The sequence below is a fragment of the Panthera leo genome, chromosome C1 (genome assembly GCF_018350215.1).
Source record: "Panthera leo isolate Ple1 chromosome C1, P.leo_Ple1_pat1.1, whole genome shotgun sequence".
NCBI classification, from domain to species: domain Eukaryota; kingdom Metazoa; phylum Chordata; class Mammalia; order Carnivora; family Felidae; genus Panthera; species Panthera leo.
In genome coordinates, this window is record NC_056686.1 from 146,225,633 (window position 1) to 146,248,229 (window position 22,597).

Genomic DNA, 22,597 nt, shown 5'->3' on the forward strand with positions numbered 1-22,597 from the left:
GAGGTAGCTGGATTTTTATACCTCTGTCCTGCTAGGACACTTCAGACCCCCCCCCCCAAAAGAATCTATTAAGAATTGTTTTAATATTAATTTTAAAACATACAAAAGAGAAGTAACTTATATATAAATTTCATTTAAGAGAACAAAATTTCAACACAAACCTCTATGTCATACATTAGTGCCTAATTATGAATTAAATGTCTTTTTTCCCATAAATAAGTTATGACTTGAAACAGACATTCTGGGTTATAAATGGAGACTTTAGCTCAGTGTTATCTTAAGAAGATATAACCTATGTTTCACACCCACATACCTAGTGGTTTCAGTGAATTATTTGTATGTGCAAGTTCATTCCTCAGGTTACAGGAGTCACATAGCAAATGTCGCATCAACAAATTTTTCAATCAACCCATTCCCTTCAGAATTCACACAATTGCGAGAGCCATGCATTGACTATTGGGATGATCATTCCGATTTCTGTCTTGGGTTTACGGGCCAAGAAGAAGAGATTCTCTGCACTCATGTAACTTGTATAATATGAACAAATGACAGGAGCTCTACCCAAGAAGCGTGCTACCATTCCAGCTTCCATAGTTTCTGAGACTCACACAACCCCCGAGCCATAAACATTGTCAGGAATTTAACTCATCTACGGCTCTTCTAAAATCTCCACGTGCCTCTTGCAATTGTGCACATGCATGTGAGCATGAGCATGTTTTCATGTGCCGATGTGTTACACGTATGGAGGAGAGGAGGTGACTGGACTTACTCACCCTCCAGATACATAGGTCACTCCAAAAGTCATGACAAAAAACATACACTAGCATTCCTGATCCATGCCAGACAATTTTTTCTTACAACGATGATAATCTTAAAATAACGTAGAGGCAGAAATACAAAAAAAAAGATGAATGTTAGTGTGGTTTCTGAACAGGAAGTCACATTTACCATGAAGCAGACGCTGTTCCTGTAACTGCAGAGATCTGAACTCCACCCATTTTTTCTTCAAGGTTTGCTGATAAAGAAGAGAAAAAGTGTTAATTATTGGGAATCCCCAGTGAAGGTAGCAATTTACTTCTGGGTGTTGAGATTTGTCATTAATTTTTTTCTTCCTTTCTTTCTAGCACTAACAAACCCTCTCATTCATTCAGAAGATTATCTTCTATACAAAAGGGGGATATTGGGAATGCTACTTTCTCAAGAAATAATCCAGTAGCACCAATGAGTTGAAACAATCGACAATAGAAACAATGACTTTTTTTTTATTTTCATTTGTTTTAAATATTACATAACTGATTGTTTGGGTCTGTGTCCATTTACTAGCTGTTGAGGCAAGGATTTACCACCTAGGCTTCCCCCACACACAAGATGAAGGCATTCATAGAATCCAGACCCTGGGATTGTCATGAAAATTAAGTAAGTTAGTAGATGTAGAATGTTTGGAACAGTGATTACAACTTAGTAAATGTTCAGTAAATGCCATCATTCTATAAGCCTGGGGCATTAAACCAGTGTTTTCTGCTGCACACCTATTTATCTTTCATACCAAAAAGGGGAAGCTGGCCTGTCTGAAAGGCTTCCTTTGGAGGGCTAAACTTAGAACACTGCTAATAAGGACCCTCACTTAACTGCTTCCTTCCTTGGCTGCTCAGCACGAGAACAGCGTCCCAGGGTGGGAATGAAGTGGCTGCTGTCAGTCAAGACTGCTCAGGAGACCTGGCCTAACCCATCAAAGGGGCTGAGGTGAGGAAAATCAAAGCCAGCCAGGCAGAAACCATCTGACAAGGATAGCTAGAGGCTCATTCTCCCTCACATCCTTTGGCCTTTACCCTACCCCAGTCCTTGCCTGTTGCCATCCCCACAGCAAGCCCAGCAGGCAGGCACAGCTCAGATTTGCCTATGGCCGCTTCATCCCAAAGGAAAGGCAGCCTAGTTGGAAACAGGCACTGCTCGGTAAGAAACAGTCTGGAAGAGGTAGATAAAGGCTGAAAAGAAAGAGGGAAAAAAAGCACATCTGGAAGGGGAAAACCTAAGGAAAAGAAAATAATACACTTACAAGAATATCGTCGAATGCTTAAGGGAAGAATGGCTTTCCTCAGTTCAGGGACTGAACAATCAGTGGGCGGGATTTTCCAAGCCTTGGTAACAGTAACACTAAGCATCAACCCTTAGAGTTACCTATATGATATGCAAGCACTAAATCAAAGCCATAAAATGCCTGGCTCAGTTGATGTCTTGTTTTTTCTACATTATACTTTAGTCAGCGTGTCTACGAGATGGCCGGGCTACCTGAATTACAGCTCCTTTTATTTGTGCAAACTGTGGTCCTATGAAGGTCAGAGTTAAGGACCCATGGAGAAAAGAACTAGGATCCAGCGCCTTCCTCCTTACAGGGGTCTATCTCCTACAAGAGAATAGAGTCCAGGAGAGGAGCACGGCATAGGCTGACAATCAACACTAAACACAGAGAGAAGCTTGCACTTGCTTTCAGAAATACAAAGTCAGGCCTTGCCAAATAGTTATTTTTTGTGAAAACAAACGTTTTAAAATATCTAATCCGTTGATTTGGTCCAGTTATCTAGGCACGTCATCATTTAAACCAAGAAAACACCAGAGTAAAGAGCAGATGTGTCAAAGTGATTAAGAGTTTTTGGTCTCTGTGGAAGCTTCCCCATTTTCCTCAGAATCTGTTTCTGCCTGTTCTTAATATTACAGTGGTATATTTGGACCAACGAGAGCTCTTGCCATCAGAAGAAAATGAAAGCATGTGGGAGATCTAACCCTACTGGGTCCTATTGCCTCAGTGTACCTAGCTCAGGGCCTGGTATGCAACAGCTGCTTAGTAAATATTGGTTGAATGAATATATCAAAGGATGGCTTCCTGAAATCAAACTCAACTCTCACAGACAGGTATTTTGAGTTGGATGTATTTCCAACGTTTCCAATATACGTGAGACATACAGCTAAACATTTCCATCTTTACGACTTTTATAAAGTGCTCTCGTGGATAATACGCGGTTTAATTTTCCTAACTGTCCTACGAAGTTCGAGACTAGGAAATAAAGGTGCAATGTACCAAATACTTCCCAAGGGCTACGAACCCAGTAAAAAGCAGAGTTAGATTAAAAAGTAGCCCCTCCAGCTAGCACAGCGGATGTGCTGTTTTCATGTTAAACATCTGAATCAGAGGTCCTGAGAAAGGGAATCCCTGAAGCCATGGCTCAGAAGGGACCACTCTTTCTAAAGAAGAGCTTGTGGCCTCACAGAGTCTTTGAAAGATCAGTGCGTACTTATGTGGGACCCACAAACTAAATGTCATTGTGGGAAGGGGAAGCCAACTTGACCCTGGTTACACGTCAGATCCAGACATTTCTGGCTCGTGACCATGAAAATGAGGCTGAGAAAAGCTGCTAATGGTGGCTATGGCTCATGTAGAACTCGAGCCTAAAGAGGCAATTGTATAAAAATGCAGCCTCATGACCTGAGCCAAACAGGACACTAACCCTCTAGAAGGCATCCACAAGGCCAGCCCTGGCTTGGGATTGGGAGCCTTGAAAGTGCAGGGTGGAGGAAACCCAAGCACAATATTGAGTGGTAAGGGAGAGACCACCATATAAGGGAAATGGGCAATATAAAGTCCAAAGGTATGAAAGACTAGAAAACCGATTGTCAGCACATGGATTCTCTCCAAATAAAATGAAAACGAACAGTGTCCAAAGAAGACTTTAAAACAGGAATATTTATAATCCTCTGAGGAAGAAATGAAACCAATGTTGATCAGAACAAGAAATCTGAAACAAAGAAGTAAAACGAGAACGGATAGACATGAAAAAGAATGATCTGAAAATTAAAAATTAATCCTGGGGCGCCTGGGTGGCTCAGTGGGTTAGTCGTCTGACTTCAGCTCAGGTCATGGTCTACCGATTCATGAATTCGAGACCCGCATCCGGCTCTGTGCTGATAGCTCAGAGGCTGGAGCCTGCTTCAGATTCTGGGTCTCCCCCTCTCTCTGCCCCTCCCGTGCTCACTCTCTGTCTCTGTCTCTTTCTCGAAAATAAATAAGCATTAAAAAAATTTTTTTAAGAATCAATTAATCCTTAAAGCTGGATGGAAATAACTCATTCTATACAGCATAAATACAACATTACTGAAGAACTAAACAAGAACCTAACAAAGAAGATAAAGTGATACAAAATATGAGTGGTTAGGAAGCAAGGGAAATAAATCAAAAGATTCTAAAATATGTCCAACATGAATTCCAAAAGATAATTCAGGGAATGGTGAAGAAGGTATATTCAAAGAGATCAAGATGATAGTTTTCCAAAACTGAAGAAATTCATAAGTCTTTAGATTGAAAAGATAGTGCATTTTTTAAGCAATATAAATTTAGAAATGAATCCAGACCTAGTCACATTTCAGTGAAACTTTAGATCAGCAAAGACAAAAGAACATCTTAAAAGTCACCAGAAAAAGACAAAAGATTGCCACAAATTGAAATACTGGTTTTTGAAAAGACTCAAAAATAGAAAATTCTCTAGAGTACCATAAAAAAAGGCATAAAAAGTAGTACAAGTAAAAATGGGGACATAATCCTTCTTGTGAAGAAAATAAAAATATGAGAATAGAATTTTTATTATCAACTTATGCGATAAATTTGAAAAATTTGAAAATTTATTAACAAAAAAATTAATTCAATAAAACTGACTCAAACAAAACAAAACAAACAAAACAGAAATCCTGAGAAGTCTTATAATTAATAAGGAAACTGAAACAGAGTTTAGAAGTATTCTCACCAGAAAAGAACCTTAAGCCCAGATGATTCAGATAGTTACAAGAATTCTAGCAGAGAAGAAAAGGGGAAGATTCTTCCCAGCTCACGCTAAGAGTCCAGAAAACATGATGCCAAAACTAAAGAAAGATAGTTTGAGAGAAGAAAACTGCAGGCCATTTTACCTATAAATGAAGCTACCTTCAAAAATCCTAAAGAATATATTAGCAAATCAAATCTACAATTATATAAAAAAACGATTGTAAATTATGACTAGGTTGGGTTCTTCTACAAATGCAAGAGTAGTTTAACATTAGAAAATCTTTAAATGTCATTTGCCATATTGACAGATTTTTAAAAAATACATAAACAGGAGGGGTGCCTGGGTGGCTCAGTCGGTTAAGCATCCGACTTCAGCTCAGGTCATGATCTCGAGGTTTGTGGGTTCGAGCCCTGCATCAGGCTCTATGCTGACAGCACGGAGCCTGGAGCCTGCTTCGGATTCTGTGTCTCCTCCCCCTTCTCTCTGCCCCTCCCCTGCTCACACTCTGTGTCTTTCTGTCTCTCGATAATAAATAAATTTAAAAAAAAATTAGAAATACACAAACAAGAATAATACATGCAGAAAGCAGTGTTTGATAAAATTTAATACACAAGCACTATAAAAACTACCAGTAAATTTGGTATGGAAGGGAGCATCCCAAATCAGAAAAGTATATTCATAGAGAGAGCTCGTTCCTAATAGGAACAAGTAGGAATTCCCTTTAAAATCAAGAAAAAACAAAGATGCCTATTATTATAGTTTCTATTCAACACTGTATTATAGGCTATAGTCAATGTAATGAAGAAAGAGAAACTGTTATTCTCAACGGTTACTATCTTCACAGAAAACCCAAAATAACCTACAGATAATTTGTTTAAATGATATAGTTTAGCAATAGTTTGAACAAGATAGTTTGAATGACAGCATAAAAATTGACTTTATGTATCTATACATCAACCTCAATCAAAACGTTTATTTTTTATAACGAAACTATAATACAAACAAAAGTCATTCATAGAAAGGGATACATCTAGCGAAAGACATACAGGATCTACTTGTGTAAAATTATGAGACTCTGTTGAAAGAGATAAAGAAAACAATTAAAAATGGTAAGATTATGAAAACTTTTCCTCTAAGATCAGGAAGAAGACAAGATGTCCACTCTCACCACTTTGATACAACAGAGTGGAAGTCCTCGCATGATAATCAGACATACAAGGAAATAAAAGGAATCCAAACTGGTTAAGGAAGAAGTAAAACTGTCACTATTTGCAGCTTGTATGACACTATATATAGAAAACCGTGAAGATTCCACCAAAAACTATTAACACTAACAAACTCAGTAAAGTTGCAGGAGACAAAATTAAAATACTGAAACCTCTTGCATTTCCATACACTAATAATGAAGTAGCAGATTATAATTGCATCAAAAAGAACAAAATATCTAGGAATAAATTTAACCAAATAGGTGAAAGACTTCTACTCTGAGAACTGTAAGACATTGATGAAAGAAACTGAAGACAACACAAATGGAAATATATTCAATGTGCACCCTTTGGAAGAATTAATATCATTAAAATGTCCATACTACCCAAAGTAACCTAAAGAGTCAATACAGAATACAGTCCCTATCAAAAGACAAACAGTATTCTGTAAGTTTATTTATTTTGAGAGAGAGAGAGAAAGTATGAGTCGAGGAGGGGCATGGAGAGAAGGAGAGAGAATCCAAAGCAGGCTCAGCACTGTCAGCACAGAGCCTGACATGGGGCTCGAACCCAGGCACCATGAGATGGTGACCTAAGGCCAAAGTCAGATGCCCAACAAACTGAGCCACCCAGGCACTCCATGAATAGCATTTTTTAAAGAACTAGAATAATCCTGGGGCACCTGGGTGGCTCAGTCAATTAAGCACCAGACTTCGGCTCAGGTCATGATCTCATGTTTGTGGGTTTGAGCCCCCGTATTGGCTCTGTGCTGACTCCAGAGCCTGGAGCCTGCTTTGGATTCTGTGTCTCCCTCTCTCTCTGCCCCTCCCCTGTTTGTGCTCTATCTCCCTCTCTCTCTCAAAAAATAAATAAACATTAAAAAAAAATTAAGGGGCGCCTGGGTGGCTCAGTCAGTTGACCATCCGACTTCGGTTCAGGTCATGATCTTGCGGTCTGTGAGTTCGAGCCCCGTGTCGGGCTTTGTGCTGAAAGCTCAGAGCCTGGAGCCTCTTTCGGATCCTGTGTCTCCCTCTCTCTCTGACCCTCCCCCGTTCATGCTCTGTCTCTCTGTCAAAAATAAATAAACATTAAAAAAATTTAAAAAAAGAACTACAATAATCCTAAAATTTGTATGAAACCACAAAAGAACCCAAATAGCCAAAACAATCTTAAAAATGAACACCAGAACTTGAGGTATCACAATCTCAGATTTCAAGATAAACTAAAAAGCCAAAGTAATCAAAACATTACACCAGCACAAAAATAGATACATAGATCAATGGACTAGGATAGAGAGCCCAGAAACAAACCCATACTTATATGGTTAATCAATCTATGACAAAGGAGTTAATAATATACAATGGGGAAAAAATAGTCTTTTCAGTAATTGGGAAAACTGGACAGCTACATGCAAAAGAATGAAACTGGACCACTTTCTTATACCATATAAAAAATAAACTCAAAATGGATTAAAGACCTACATATGAGACAGGAAACCATAAAACTCCTAAAAGGAAACATATGTAGTAATCTCTTGGACATTGGTCTTAAAAACATATTTTTCGATATGTCTCCTCAGGCAAGGGAAACAAAAGCAAAAATAAATTATGGGGCTACAACAAAATTAAAAGCTTTTGCTCAGCAAAGGAAACCACCAATGAAGCAAAAAGGCAACTGAATGTGAGAAGATATTTGCAAATGATATATGCAACAAGGGGTTAATATTCAACATATGTAAAGAACTTCCATAATTCAACACCAAAAAGCCCCAAATAATCCCATTAAAAATGGGCAGAGGGCCTAAATAGACATTTTTTTCCAAGGAAGACATACAGATGGCTAATAGACACATGAAAAAAAACACTCAACATCAGTTATCATCAGGGAAATGTAAATCAAAACCACAATGAGATATCATTTACATCTGTCAGAATGGCTAATATAAAAAACCCAAGAAATAAGAAGTACTGGGGAGTATGTGGAGACAAAAGAAACTTCACGCACTATTGGTAGGAATGCAAATTGGTGCAGCCACTGTGAAAAACAGTATGGAGTTTTCTCAAAAACTTAAAAATAGAGAGGCGCTTGGGTGGCTAAGTTGGCTAAATGCCCCACTCTTGATTTTGGCTCAGGCTATAATGTCACAGTCCGTGAGGTCGACCCCCAAGTAGGGCTCCACACTAACAGCTTGGAGCCTGCTTGGGATATGCTCTCTCCCCCTCTCTTTGTCCCTCCCCCACTCACATGTATGTTCTCTCTCTCTCTCTTTCTTTCTCTCTCTAAAAATAAATAAACTTAAAAGAAATAGCCAAGATATATAGGCACCCTAAGTGTCCATAAATAGAGAAATGGATAAATGGTGTCCATAAACAGTGGAATATTATCCACAAAAAAGAATAAAATCTTGCTATTTGTGACAGCATGGATGGACCTAGAGGATATTATCTAAGTGAAATAAATCAGACAGGGGAAGACAAATAGCACAGGATTTCACTCCTATGTGGAATCCAAAAAAATTCCACAATCAAACAAACAAACAAACAAACAAACAAAACAAACAAACAAAAAGAAACAGATTCAAAAAATACAGAGAACTGGTGGTTGCCAGAGGGGTGGGGAGTGGGAGGATGGGCGAAAAAATGGCAAGATCGTCTGTCACGAAGAAAACTCAATACCATACAAATGTCAAGCATTTTGAAATTGAGCTATCTACATAAAATGTGGTATCAATCAAAATTCTAAAATGTACTTACAGAACTTGACAATCTGATTCTAACATTTATATAGATGATCAAAGAACCAAGAATAACCTGGAAGTTTTGCTCAACGGAATACCAATATTTAAGGTAAAATAACTGAGTTTGAGATAGACAATGGATTGGAATACGGAGCCCATAAGAAAATCCATGCATATATGAAACGTGCTTGAAAACAGAGGCTTCTCTGCAGTTCAGTTGGGGGAAAAGACGGACTATAAAATAAGTAGTACTGAGAGAACTGAGTATTCATATGAGAATCAGAGAAAATTAGAATCCCATCTCAAATCACATATAAAACTTAACTCTAGATGCATTCAGAATGCAAGTGTAAAAAAGAAAAACTTTAAACCTTTTAGAAGAAAATATAGAAAGTGCAGATTACCTACAAAGGATAAAAAAATAGGAGATCTTTCGTAAACAAAAATATCAAAGGCGCAATACATTTAAAGTGCTCAGGAGACAGAGCATCAGCTAAGAATAACTCAGTCACCTCGCAAAACTCTCCTTCAGCAGTAGCAGTGAAAGATTTTCTTGACAAAGAAAGACCTACTTACCCTTGCTAAAAGCAAGTACTACGGCAAAAAAAGAAAGTAAACCCGGAGGTAAGGAACAGAAAAAAACAGCAAGCAGGCCAGTTCAACGTATGAGTGTATTTGTTCACTACCAGATATCTGCAACAGAAGCCTGTAGTTTTTCTTTCTAAAAGTTGATAAAATTCTCCAAAGGCAAGCAATAATAAGAAAGATGGGATCTTAAATGGACATTTAAACATGTTAACGTTCTTATGATGTTCTATGAGAGGATGGGTATATTGAAGAAATTCATGCATCATTTAAAAAATAGGTAAGTATGAATATTAAAACTTCAAGAGAAAACATTGAAGGAGCAGAAATTGCTTAGAGACATGAAATGTGTTTTTTACAGGAGAATACTTTATTCCATGAAATATAGTCCTATTTGATCAGTCATACTTTAAATAACACCACCAGTTTATTTTGTACATTTCTTTCCTTTTTCTACAAAAGGTTAAAGAAGCCAGGTTTATTTAACAACAACAACAACAACAACAACAACAACAACAACAACAAAAAGATGCTCACGAATACCCTCTTTTACAAAAACAAATTAAGTTTTGACAGTTTTAAAACCTAAATAGGGGAGCCTGGGTGGCTCAGTCAGTTAAGGATCTGATTCTTGATTTCAGCTCAGGTCATGATCTCACACTTGATCCAGCCCTGAATTGGGTTCTATGCTGAGCCTGGGGCCTGCTTGAGATTCTCTCTTCTCCCTCTCCCTCTCCCTTTGTCCCTCCCCATTTGCACTTATGCTCTCTCTCTCTCTCTCTCAAAAAAAAAAAAAAAAGCCTAAATGTAATTTACATTTACATTTACATTTAACTGTTTATTACATACAAAATATTCATGATAAAATGTTAGAGGCATTCCCTTTAAGGTCAAGAACAAGAAGATTATCACTCTTGAACAACATGGGGGGGTTGGGGCACTGACCCCTGCACAGTAAAAAAAATCTACATATAACTCTGCACTCCCTAAAAACTTAACTACTAATAGCCTACTGTTGACTGGAAGCCTTAATAATAACATAAATAGTTAGCACATATTTTGTATGTTATGTTAATACTGTACCCCTACAATAAAGTAAGCTGAATCCTTGCACTTCAAACCTTTGTTGTTCAAGGATCAGCTATGTTTGAATAATCAGGGAGTAAAGGGCCAAACCTTTCAGTATCTGCAGATAATATTGTGTCTAAATAAAAAAATCTAAGATAATCTACAAATATATTGGAATAAAGAGACTTCAGCAAGACTACTGGATTTAAAATTTACACAGGGGCACCTGGGTGGCTCAGATGGCTAAGCGTCTGACTTCAGGTCATGATCCCACGGTTTGTGGGTTTGAGCCCCACATCAGGCTCTGTGCTGACAGCTCAGATTCTGTGTCTCTCTCTCACTCTGCTCCTCTTCTGCTCACTCTTTCAATCTCTCTCTCTCTCTCTCAAAAATAAACATTATTTTTTTTTTATTTACACAAAAATAAATAACAACAACCTAAAAGATCTTTTAAAAGTAAAAGATCATATTGGAGCGCCTGGGTGGCTTAGTCGGTTAAGCATCCAACTCTTGATTTCAGCTCAGGTCATGATCTCACGATTCATGGGATCAAGCCCCCCATCGGGCTCTGGTCTGACAGCACAGAGCCTGCTTGGGATCCAATCTCTCTCTCTCTGTCTCTCTCTCTCTCTCTCTCTCTTCTCTTCCCCTCTCTCCCACTCATGCATGTGCACTCTCTCTCTCTAAAAATAAATAAACATAAATAAATTAAATTACAGTTAAAAGATCATATTTATTATAGCAAGAAAACTTAGAAGGTACATAAGAATAAACATAATAAAAGATATATAGAAGTGCATGAAGAAATTATAAAATATTTTTGAAGTACATAAAAAACCTGATTTAAAAGATCAAGTCCTATGTTTGAAGTAGGAAAAGTGAAAACCATAAAGATGTCAATTGATATTTATTCTATAAATGCCAATTCCCATCATAATCTGAACAGAGGAATTTTTAAAGAAATTTTACAAATTAACTCAAAATATAGCTATAAGTACAATAACAAGAGTACAAAATCAGTGTTGATACAGAAGGAAACAGAGGTTATTGATGAACTAGATGTGGGGGGAGGGAGGAAGAATACAAGATAAAACAGAAACAGTAACTCTACCCTCACCGGCGCAAAAATTAAAATGTACACACTTCAGGGGCGCTCAGTTGGTTAATCGTCCAACTTTGGCTCAGGTCATGATCTCACAGTTCGTGAGTTCCAGACCCACATCGAGCCCTCTGCTGTCAGCACAGAGCCCGCTTCAGATCCTCTGTCCCCAGCTCTGCCTCTCCCCCACTGGCACGCACATGTGCATGCTCTCTCTAGTTCTCTCAAAAATGAATAAACATTAAAAAGAAAAGAAGTACATGCTTCACAAAGAAAATTAATAAACACCAGCTATTGTTAAACACAGTCCAGGCAAGCAACCTGCCTGTAGTAGGCCGTGTGGTCTCTGCTTAGACTGACCCCCTCACTGCAATGCAGGGGAGATCTCTGGGATAAAGAGATCATTGCAATCTGTAGGACCATGACTCACACGCACATAGGTGAGGGCTGTACTTCATGGCCTGGCAGAACCTCACCCATCTAGCAAACTGAGATTTTCAAGACCCCCAAAAAGCCATCCCAGGGAATTGTATCTAAACATCCTGCAATATGCACTGTCTCCTGGAAACTTAATTTTTTTTTTCTTCTTCAGAGTTGATTGCGTGTTGGCCAATGAAAGTAGATTCAAAGACAACCACAGGAGCAGAGGGAGATGATTTCTGGAGGAAGAAAGAGGCTGAACAGAAAGACACAGAAGAGGAAAGTGGAAAAACAAAACTTCTAGGCCTTCCTGCAAACAGGCAACACGGGGGGAAAAAAATGAAGAAAAGACCAGCAACTCCTCCTTTGTTTCTTCCCCAAACAAAATGTAAATCAAGAGAGATCACAGGTGCATGAATGAAAAGTTCTTCAAGTGATGTGCCTTCCTGTTGCTTTTCTGAGCCTCACAGAAACACCGAAGGAGGAAGGAAGAACGTGATTTGCACTGGCTTGTGGAATTTAATATTCCTGTAAAGGTAATTGTGTGGCTCTTGATAATTCAGCAGTTTAGACTCATCATGACATTTCATCTTCAAGGGCTATTTCAATTCCTCAAATAGATTTTTATTCTACCACTCACACGTTCAAGGATGAAAAAGGTACCTCACTGTATTAAATTAAATTACCTTTAAAACTTGTAGCTTTGCTTCAAGCTCTGTTCTTTTGAGAATCATTGTTCCATTAAGAGTCTCTATCCTGTTTTAAGAGAAAGGGAGGGGGGAAGGGAACAGCATGAGTGATTCTTTCAAACAAGTACCATCCTTGTAGATTATGCCACTTTGAGCACAGTCTACACTTAAAAAAGCAACATAAATGTTATTATTTTCATGGCACTTCAAGTATCTGCACCTAGGCGGAATCTTCTGACAATATTCAGAGAAAGAAAATGGAACAAAAGCAACACAAAAACAAAATGTCCCCTAGAGAGGGAGGTTGAAAGAAAAGATACTGTTTAACTTGTAACCCGTGGCTTGCTTTATAGATGCCAGCGTATGGCAATGATTGTTGTTCTCTAATGGAATCTATTCTTATGGTCTCTGACTGAATCACCTATTCTATTTGGTGAATATTTACTGGGCATTTACTGTGTGCCAGAATTTAGATAGTCATGCTTAGCATGAGGGGTCCAGCAATGAAACCAACGTGCAATAGGGATTTTCAAACAGTGGTAGCAACATGCTCTTTCTTGGAAAAGGGAAACATCCTTTCTTTCCTGGGATGCTAGGGACCTTTACTCTGTAAATTGACTTAATTTTGCAGCTCGAACAAACAGAACTGAAACCACTAAGAGATAATAACCTTCATATGACTCTCACATCTTGGAACCTTTTAAGTTTATAAACCTTAATCCTGGCATTATCAGTTTGATGCTGTTCTTTTCTCCCTATACCAGATGCCTTTCTAAAAATAAAAGGACGTGTTCTATCCTGAGTGATTTGTTTTGTGGGCTCATGTTGAGGCCTTTATTTTGACTACTAAGTCAGCAATCTGAATAAGGTAACAAATTCCATGTGTTAGTCACACACCTAAATATTTTTAAAGTATTGGCTCAAATTCCTTCTGACAAATAAGCTGTAACTATTAAGATTCAGGAAATCTTTCAAGTCATGGGGGAATAATAGCATTAAATATGGAGACGAATTTTTCTCTATTTCTAATAGCATCATTCCCAAGATAATGAAATGATAATGAAAGCCAAGATGTTGTCTCCTTTCTCATTAGGATGGTCTTGTCTCTGGTCACGAGTGAGGATCCCTATGAATCTGTTTCAGTGGGAACTTTAATGCTGACCTGAGCTGAACAAGCAATAAATGTCTATGTGCCAAACCTCAGGAATACACTGGTCACCCTCTTCAGTATTTATACAGTTGTCTCTCATTTTCCTGACGTCTGAATTTCCATTTGTCTCCACCCACTACTCCTTAATTACATCTGCGTTCTACCCACTTCAACCATTTGGAACATAGCCTCCTGATTCTAACTGCCACCATTTTCCCTGGGATTCTATATGGCTCCAACCATATAGATTCAAGTTTCTCTGGAGTAAAGAGCTCCTTTACCCTGAACTCACAGGATCCACAGAGTTGGACCATCAGGAGTCCCACACACAGTAAGAACATCTTTGAAGCTTTAGACCAGAATAATTGAAGAGCATCCAGGGGATTTTCTATTGGCAGCTTGCAATGAGCAGCTGTGGGGTAGCTGAAGAGAACAGATCTTGGCTTCCAGAGCGGGTGGTCAAATCCTAGCCCAGTCACTTACTATATCATTGATCTTAATTCCACCTAACTTAAGCTTCAGGCACTTGATCTATAAATAGAAATAAAACTAACATCACAAGGTGGCTGTGAAGGATGAGCGAGATAATGCACACACACCCCACCTTAGTCAGAATAAATGCTTAAATTACTTAGCCTGACAAGACCCATGCTCTGCCCCCTGGCCAACTCCCTGCCTTCATTTCTTATATTCTCCCTAATCTACCAACCACCCATCACACTGGTTGTTTCTCTATCTCTTGGACATGCCAAGCCCATTTTGAGAATTCACAGACCTCTCTCTTTGCCTGAAAGGCTCTCACCAGAAGTTCACATGACCACCCCTTCTTTTTCCTTATGTCTCAGCCCAGATTTCCCCTCCTCAGGCAAGATCCCTCTAAACGCAGGTAGAATCCTCTTACTCAGTATTCTACCCCGTTCCTCATTTTACTTTCTTAATAGCAGGAACCAAAAGTTGAAACTTCAAAATTACTTCTTTTGAAGGCTTTCCTTGTCCATCTCCCTCCACAGATAATAAAGCACTACAAGAGTCCTTGTCTTTGTCTCTCCTAAGCCTATATCACAAAGCTGGAAACATAGTATTTGCTCAATAAATATCATTTGAATGACTGAGGAAATTCCATCTTTTAACTAATTACTGAAGTCTTATTAGGCTCTAAAGGATGGTATGGTAGAAAATTCAGTCAAATCTCTAGTTGGGAAGAACACTCTCCCATGAGTAAGTCTGGACTATTAGTAAGTGTGAGTGTGTGTCGCAGGGCAGGGAGGGTTGACCAGAGTTTTCTTCCTGCTAAATGGAACACTAGAAGAGAAAAACAATTGGCTTGTGGTGTGAGAGTAAAAAACTCAGCCCTCCTGACCTTTTATTTGTTCTAACCACAAGATTATATCAACCATGGAAGCTGGACTAATTCCTCTCTATCCAAAGAGAATGTGGTGCCAGTTTAGTTGAATTTAACATTAAGATAAATAAATAAATAAATTTTCTAAATGTCATCCCTCCCACACAGATGTTGGGGCTATTGATGTCCTCTGACTTTAGATGTTGACAATACTTTCAAGTTTGAGGAAACCTTGAGAAACAAAAGGGACTGATAATACACGTCTGTACCCGATCCCAAAGCTTTGGTGCACTGCCTCCCTTCTTGTGATCCTGAACAAAAAGCCTATTCATTCACTCAACAGGCATTGTGAGAGACCATAACATTTCTGAAGCCCCATGGGAAGCAGATGGATAGTTACGTTAACACGTTTCCTGAAGATCTGATCAGGTCAACGACTTGTTTGTGGGTAAAGCCTTCCGTGCTCACACCATTGATATTTGCAAGGACATCACCTGGGAGATGCCAAGAAAAGTGAGTGTTAAAACACTTGCTTGAACAATCCCTCCTGACATGCAAATAAAACAAAACAAGCAAGCCCCAAACCTTAGCAACATAAAAGAGGGAAGAAAATTCAAAGCAGCAATCACATCCTGACCTTCGGTAGCATAAAGATTTCTTTTCTTGCTATTTAAATCATTCCCAACATGAGCAAAGTTATAAATTACCAGTTTGCAGGCCAGCGTAGTGGGCTGGGCTATCCTCCTGTATTTTGCAAATCAGAGTGCACATCTCAGAAGAGCACATGTTCTGGTTCTGGAGCCTGTAAGTCTAAAAATTCAAGTGATACATAATTATTATTCAAAAAACTCAAAATCTATGTGTCAAAAAATAAAAGGGTGTTGATTACGCAGCAGAACAGGTAAAGGTACAAAGAACCATTGGAAAAGCTTTCTTGAATATAAACTGAATCAAAGGTACCAGTCCTGAGATTCTATGATGAAATCTGTAGCCAACCCTTTTCATTAAAAAAAAAAAAAATCCAGGGTGAGACTAAAAGTGGGATAAGACTGGCTCAAGATTTTCCATTTTCAAGCCTGAGAGACCACCTGATGCTCTCATTATTACATATCTATTAAGAAAAATTAGGTTTCTTATTTCCCAATGGGATAAAACAATAGTAGCCAAAAAGCAAAGAGAAAAATCTCTGTGTGGTTCTCCCAAGCTAAAGCACTCATTACAAGAGCATATGGAACAGTACACATCCAGGAAGGGAGATGTGCCAACAATAATTATTTTAAATCAGAGCTCTGCAAATAATGACAATCTGCCCTGTATTTTTTCAAAAGTGCTATAATTGACGTGATTACCTTCTTGTCTAAGTGCTCTCTGGTATGCCTGCCTGAATACTCACCGGTTCATTAGTCACTCAACTAAATTAGAAAAAGTTATGCTTCGTCTCTTGCCTCAGTTTGTCAAAAGCTTGGTTTTGTTTTTATTTTTGTTTCAAATTGTACCAAGAACACTCCATAAATATTGCTCGATATAGTGGCCCAGTGACCTATAACAAACATATTTTTCTTTTGCACACATTTAAGTTACGAAGCCTAGTTCCATTTAGAATCAAAATCAGTATCTGAGTTGAGTAATCTGATTCCTAAAGTTATTCCTATTACAGTACTGCTTCTCTGTGGAGAAATTAACGCCTGATGTTCACTCCTTCTTATTTTACAGACACACAGACTCCAGAACCAGAAGTCAATCATGTGCATGCAACTCCTAGAAACTTGACTTAGTTAACATCTAAGGAATCTCTATTCGCTCTGCAAGGCATTTAGAATCCCTATATCATAAAGGTACGAGGGACCTTTAAAGGTCATTTATTACACTTCCCTCTATGTCAGATCCCTTTAACAGCTTTTCTGCCAGGAAGTCTTGCTACAGCCTGGACCCTTTCAGGAATGAAAAGATGATCTAGTCCATGCGGTACATGAACCAAAGCTCTAACAGTCACTCCTCTGGGAAACCACCGTTATAACAGCTCTTACTAGCAGTGAGAATCTGCCCTCCAGGTCCAGTGATCAAAGTGAGTACAATGAGGGGAAACATGTTGATTTACACAGCCAGCATATATGTGCACAACCAGTGTAAAATTTGTGGATTGGGGACAGAGAAGAAAAGGCAGAAGCCCCATAGTTCTGGATTGAAATAGTCAAATAATCCCCCCCGCCCCCCTCACACACACACACACACACACACACACACACACACACACACACTTAGTCTTCTAGTTCCCATTTTTAGAAGCCAATGACAGAACAATCCCCTGCATTTCTCAGAGATATAAAAGTCACATAGCCCTCTCTCAGGCCCAGTGACCTTTATTCTAACACCTGCCATTGTTTGATCTACTGGTACCGGGCACGTTACTAAGGACTTTATATGACGTATTGTTTCATTTGAAACTCCTAAGAATCCCACCAGGCAGCGCCGAGAGAACATGAACTTGGTGTGTATGAATCTAACATTTGTGTTGCTATCAAACTGTGTGACTCTTACTAACAGTATAAAACTAGCACCCAGGGAAATCCAAAGGGGATGTGTAGTTTCTTTGCCAATGTGCCCTTCACTTGGTAGACCAGAACCCAAATACATGTTAACCATGGGTGCACGATGTGGATACATGAGACTCTATCTGGTCTTCAAAAAATTCCCAGAGTATTTCCCCTATTTGATGACTACCGTAAATCTTAGGACTGTTAAAGAATAGATTATGGTGTGGGGACGCTTGGTTGGCTCAGTCGGTTAAGCGTCCGACTTCCACTCAGGTCATGATCTTGCTGTTCGTGGGAGCTGTGGTGACGGCTCAGAGCCTGGATCCTGCTTCAGATTCTTTGTCTCCCTCTCTCTCTGTGCCTCCACTACTCTCTCGGTCTCTCTCAAAAATAAATAAACATTTAAAAAAAAAAGAATAGATGATGGTGTGGAGCTGGCAATGGAAAGCATATACCAAGAGGAAATTGGCAGAGGACTGGGTTCCTGCTTTACTGGAACACACTGCAGCTCAGAAATAAAATCATTAACTCGTGTTTATCTACAAAGGTTCTAGCTGCTGTAACCTGCTGTCCACTAATGATAGTTTTGACTTGTGCTCCATGTGGAGTCAGCATTCATGGTATGGGGGAGAAACATGGGGAAACAATGACATATATCATAGAAGAGTTAGAAGAAAATCCTCATTTGTTACATTAAATAGGATAAGTGAGTAGTCATAGATCTTGTTTCCAGTAGCAACTGCTACATACCCTCTGGATAATTCTCATTTAAAAGCAAGCACAAAAGGCAGTGTCTCCACAGCAGAGAGAGAGAGCGTTTCATATGAATGGGGAGTAAGAGAGAGTACTATGCTTCTAAAACCTCATAGAAGAATCATAGATGTCACCGAATTTAAAAGTAGAATAGTTCAGGGGCGCCTGGGTGGCTCAGTCGGTTAAGCGTCCGACTTCGGCTCAGGTCATGATCTCACGGTCCGTGGGTTCGAGCCCCGCATCGGGCTCTGTGCTGACAGCTCAGAAACTGGAGCCTGTTTCAGATTCTGTGTCTCCTTCTCTCTGTGACCCTCCCCCGTTCATGCTCTGTCTCTCTCTGTCTCAAAAATAAATAAACGTTAAAAAAAAAAAATTAAAAAAAAAAAGTAGAATAGTTCAGAAAGTAGAAAGTATCTTTCTTCTTCCTATAGCCTTCTCCCTATTCATTATAGCTAAGGTTCCATTTGGTTTCTTTATTCAGAAGGCATGTTTTACTTATTAGCAGTTTCCTGTTCCTAATCTTCAAATACACAGCATCTTTCCAATTTGGGGGCTGATATTCAGTCACCAAAGTTTTTTGAAAGCAGCACCAAAGTTAAGATCTCAAAGCTGATGTGCACTATAAGAATACGATTATGCAAAAGAATATGATTATCTAAAAGAAATGCCAAAGTGTGATGGAGGAAAAAAAACAATAATACATAAGCTATTACTGTTGCACTTAATTGGACTGGACTTCATCTGACCTAACTCACCATTTTTACAAATATGGCCATGAAAAAGCAGAGAGCAAATAAGAAATGAAATTTTTAAGCTATTAGAAATTGAAAGCTATATGAGGCACCTGGGTGGCTCAATCAGTCAGGTGTCCGACTTCGGCTCAGGTCATGATCTCATGGTTCATGAGTTAGAGCCCTGCATCAGGCTCTGTACTGACAGCTCAGAGCCTGGAGCCTGCTTCAGATTCTGTGTCTCCTTCTCTCTAGCCCTCCCCTGCTCACGCTCTGTCTCAAACTCTCTCTTTCTGTCTCTCTCTCTCAAAAAATAAACATTTTTTGAAATGTCAAAAAAAAAGAAATAGAAACTTACAAAGACTGTTAGAAACTTCCTAGAGCATGAGACAATATGCAGGTAGACCCAAATGTTCTAAAATGTTTCAAATAGTAATTATAAGGTGTTGTCATTAAGAAAAAAGTCCAATTTTCTTCATCATATCCAAGATAAAATCCTTAGTATCTCAAAATGTAACAGAGGTTCCACACGAATACATGCAGTCCCATATACACAAATATACACGCTTTCAAGTATTTCTTGAATGCCAGAGAATAGATTTAAAATCTGATATACAGTACAAAAATGATTATGCAAAACACATCTTAAATGCAAATATATAAAATGCACATCTGTAATAGAGTATTTCACTTTCTTATTTAGAAGATCTGGCTGAAACCAAGTATTTCTGATCAGGCTCAGACTTACAGGAAAACTAAAGCAACTCAGAACAAGGAGCTGAGCAGGTCTCAGGGGTTTTATTTTGGCTTCAATGTTTTCTTTTCTTGATGGCACCCAGCACGCTGAAAAACTCCCCCAAACCACTGCACACTGGATAAAAGTCACAGATACAAGTCACGGAGCCCATGATTCTCTGATCCTGTCTTCCCTCTTTCTTTGCAAATATCATACTATCAGTGCCACTTTCTTCATTAAAATCTGGAAAATTGAAAACTGCCCACCTGGATTTCAAATCCAAAAGTTCCATTATCTTGCTTTTCCACGGTAACAAGCTTTCTGTAACAAAGAAAAAAAAATTGAAAATATGCATGAAGACCAAAGTATCACATTTGTCACATACATATCATTAAATAACTGCCACAATTACGAACAGCTGACGTTCATGTAAACCGTAGTATGTGAGATTCTGTGTGTGTGTTTGTGTGTGTGTGTGTGTGTGTGTGTGTGTGTGTGTGTGTTGTCGTCCACAGTCTGAAGAGCTGTGCTTCTGAATGCCTTGGTGAGAGACACAAAAATACAAGAATCTCTTTACCTTTGAGACCAGGAGAAGTCACCTAAAGAACTTGATCTCGTCAAAGCAAGCTGAAAAATATAATAAGCACACAGTTATCCAAAGGTCCTTAAGACACAACTATGAAGTGTTGTAAATCACCAAGCACTTTGTTCTTTGTCACCTTCTTTGGCCCAGCTCTGGGAAATTGTTACGTAAAGGTAGTAATTTCCATTTTCTAGTGGTAGCAAAGGAGAGCGGGGAAGGGGAACATTGGAGCATTAAAAGGCTAAATGAGGCTCAGATAATAATACACCCTGGCAAAAAGAGTCCATGTAATGTGGCAAAACTCCAAAGCTTCCAAAAGGAATGTCATCTCTAATCTCTATTTAAAATAGCCTCCGAAAGATTAACCATAGCAATTTCTAATCACACGGAAATCCAAAGAAAACAACACCCACAGAATGGCATATAAAACTCAAATGCTTGATAGTTTTTTGAGATACTGATGAAATGACTGTATTTATTATAATAGTTCAATATGTTACTGTTTTTAACAGGATAAAAGAATCTCTAAAGAACCAACTCATATGCAGAAGCACAATTCAGGTGAAACCAGGGACTCAAAACCTCAATTCTGCTTATGATTGATTTTTGCAGAAGGTCTGGAAGAGTGCGGTGAGATCTGTAGCCAAGAGAGCAAAGGAACCAAGTAGTATAAACAACAGGAATACTATCACCTTTCCTCTTCGGCATATTTTGGAAAAAGATCCTATAAACATAAACTTCCGAGATATCTTCTACCCTTGTAAATAGGAAAAGTAAGCAAAAGGCAGCATCTTGTTTTTTCAGATGATGGCTGTTTTTTCTGTGTTTTTGTGTTATTTGTTTAGGAATTAACAAATGGTAATCAGCCCTTTCTCAAATGTTGGTCCAGTGGCCCAAAATGTAAACTGCAATCCTAGCTAACCCACGGGTGTTTCATGGTCAACCTGACATGCCTGTCATCTATCAGTGAATACATTAAAATGTCAGGGGCTGCTTGGGTGGCTCAGCCAGTTAAGTGTCTGACTCTTGGTGTTGGCTCAGGTCCTGATCTCGCGGGTTGTGAGTTCAAGCCCCACATCGGTCTGTGAGCTGACGCTATGGAGCCTGCTTCGCATTCTCTTTCTCTCCCTCTCTCTCTGCCCCTATCCCGCTCATGCTCTCTCTGTTTCTCTCTCTCTCTCTCAAAATAAATAAATAAACTAAGAAAAAAAAAAAGTCAAGAGATCAACACATAGTCCAAACAAATAGAGGCTGAAAATCAGAAGGCGAAAAACACATAAAATTAATGCACAAAGAAAACCCTCATTAAGGCATTTGTTAGGACAGAAGCCTACGTCACTGTAATGAATCTGAATTATCAAGTACCAAATGCCAGCCTTTTCACAAACTTTCTGAAATGGCTCAGCATTCAGAATTTGGCTACTGATTGGTCAGTTAAGCTAATGTAATGAAGAGATGATCTCTCCTCGCTTTGATGCAAATTGATTACGTTTTGGAATTCCTTGTCTTTTCAGTTCCACCCCTCAAATCATTTGCATCATCCTGAAGTCTGCAATCAGAAGGCTCAGACCCAAAAAGATTCTCTAGATTTGCCAGAAATTATTTATTTTCAATTTGTAAGGACTAACGATAGATGGCCCGCAACAATGTGCATAGCTTATTTCATCCTGATTTGTCCTACTAACCACAAACATGGGCTAGGGACAACTCAGCTATGCAGTAGGGCTGCCTTCTTATAAAAGAGAGCAATAAACTTGATATTGCCAAGTATTTTCATCTTGCCAGCACACTGCACTCACATTGTCTCAATCGACTTTCATTATTTGCATCTCCCTGGCTTTTATCCTTGTTTCTGATTGCAAGCTTCTTAGGTAGGTCATATCTACCTGTTACCTGTTATCATAACCAGGGCTTATATTTAAAAATACTACTCTTGCTATCAATATTCATCATATTATTCACATATTCTTGTATGTGGAGACTGTATGTGTATTTATATAAAGGGTATGCTGGATCAAATACCTCGCCTCTGTACAGAATTATCTTTATCCTTAGAGCCACGTGGGGACTGTACTTGTTTTACTTTCTACCCCAGTGCCTAGTGCAGTGCCTGGAATATAGGGGAAACTTCAAAATAGCTAAATAGACAAATAG

At 38.8% G+C, this 22,597-nt stretch overlaps 1 protein-coding gene across 1 annotated transcript in view; it reads right to left on the reverse strand.

Annotated features, from left to right (window-relative positions):
* LOC122226143 (cytohesin 1 interacting protein) overlaps window positions 1-22,597 on the reverse strand; it is a 32,916-nt gene that overhangs the window by 4,973 nt on the left and 5,346 nt on the right. The window contains exons 2-7 of the mRNA XM_042948839.1: window positions 20,438-20,487; window positions 20,127-20,181; window positions 15,814-15,916; window positions 15,507-15,600; window positions 12,612-12,681; window positions 949-1,015 (exon numbers count right to left, since the gene is read on the reverse strand). Of these exons, the coding sequence (XP_042804773.1) occupies window positions 949-1,015; window positions 12,612-12,681; window positions 15,507-15,600; window positions 15,814-15,916; window positions 20,127-20,181; window positions 20,438-20,487 (439 nt within the window). The remainder of the gene's footprint in view (window positions 1-948; window positions 1,016-12,611; window positions 12,682-15,506; window positions 15,601-15,813; window positions 15,917-20,126; window positions 20,182-20,437; window positions 20,488-22,597) is intronic.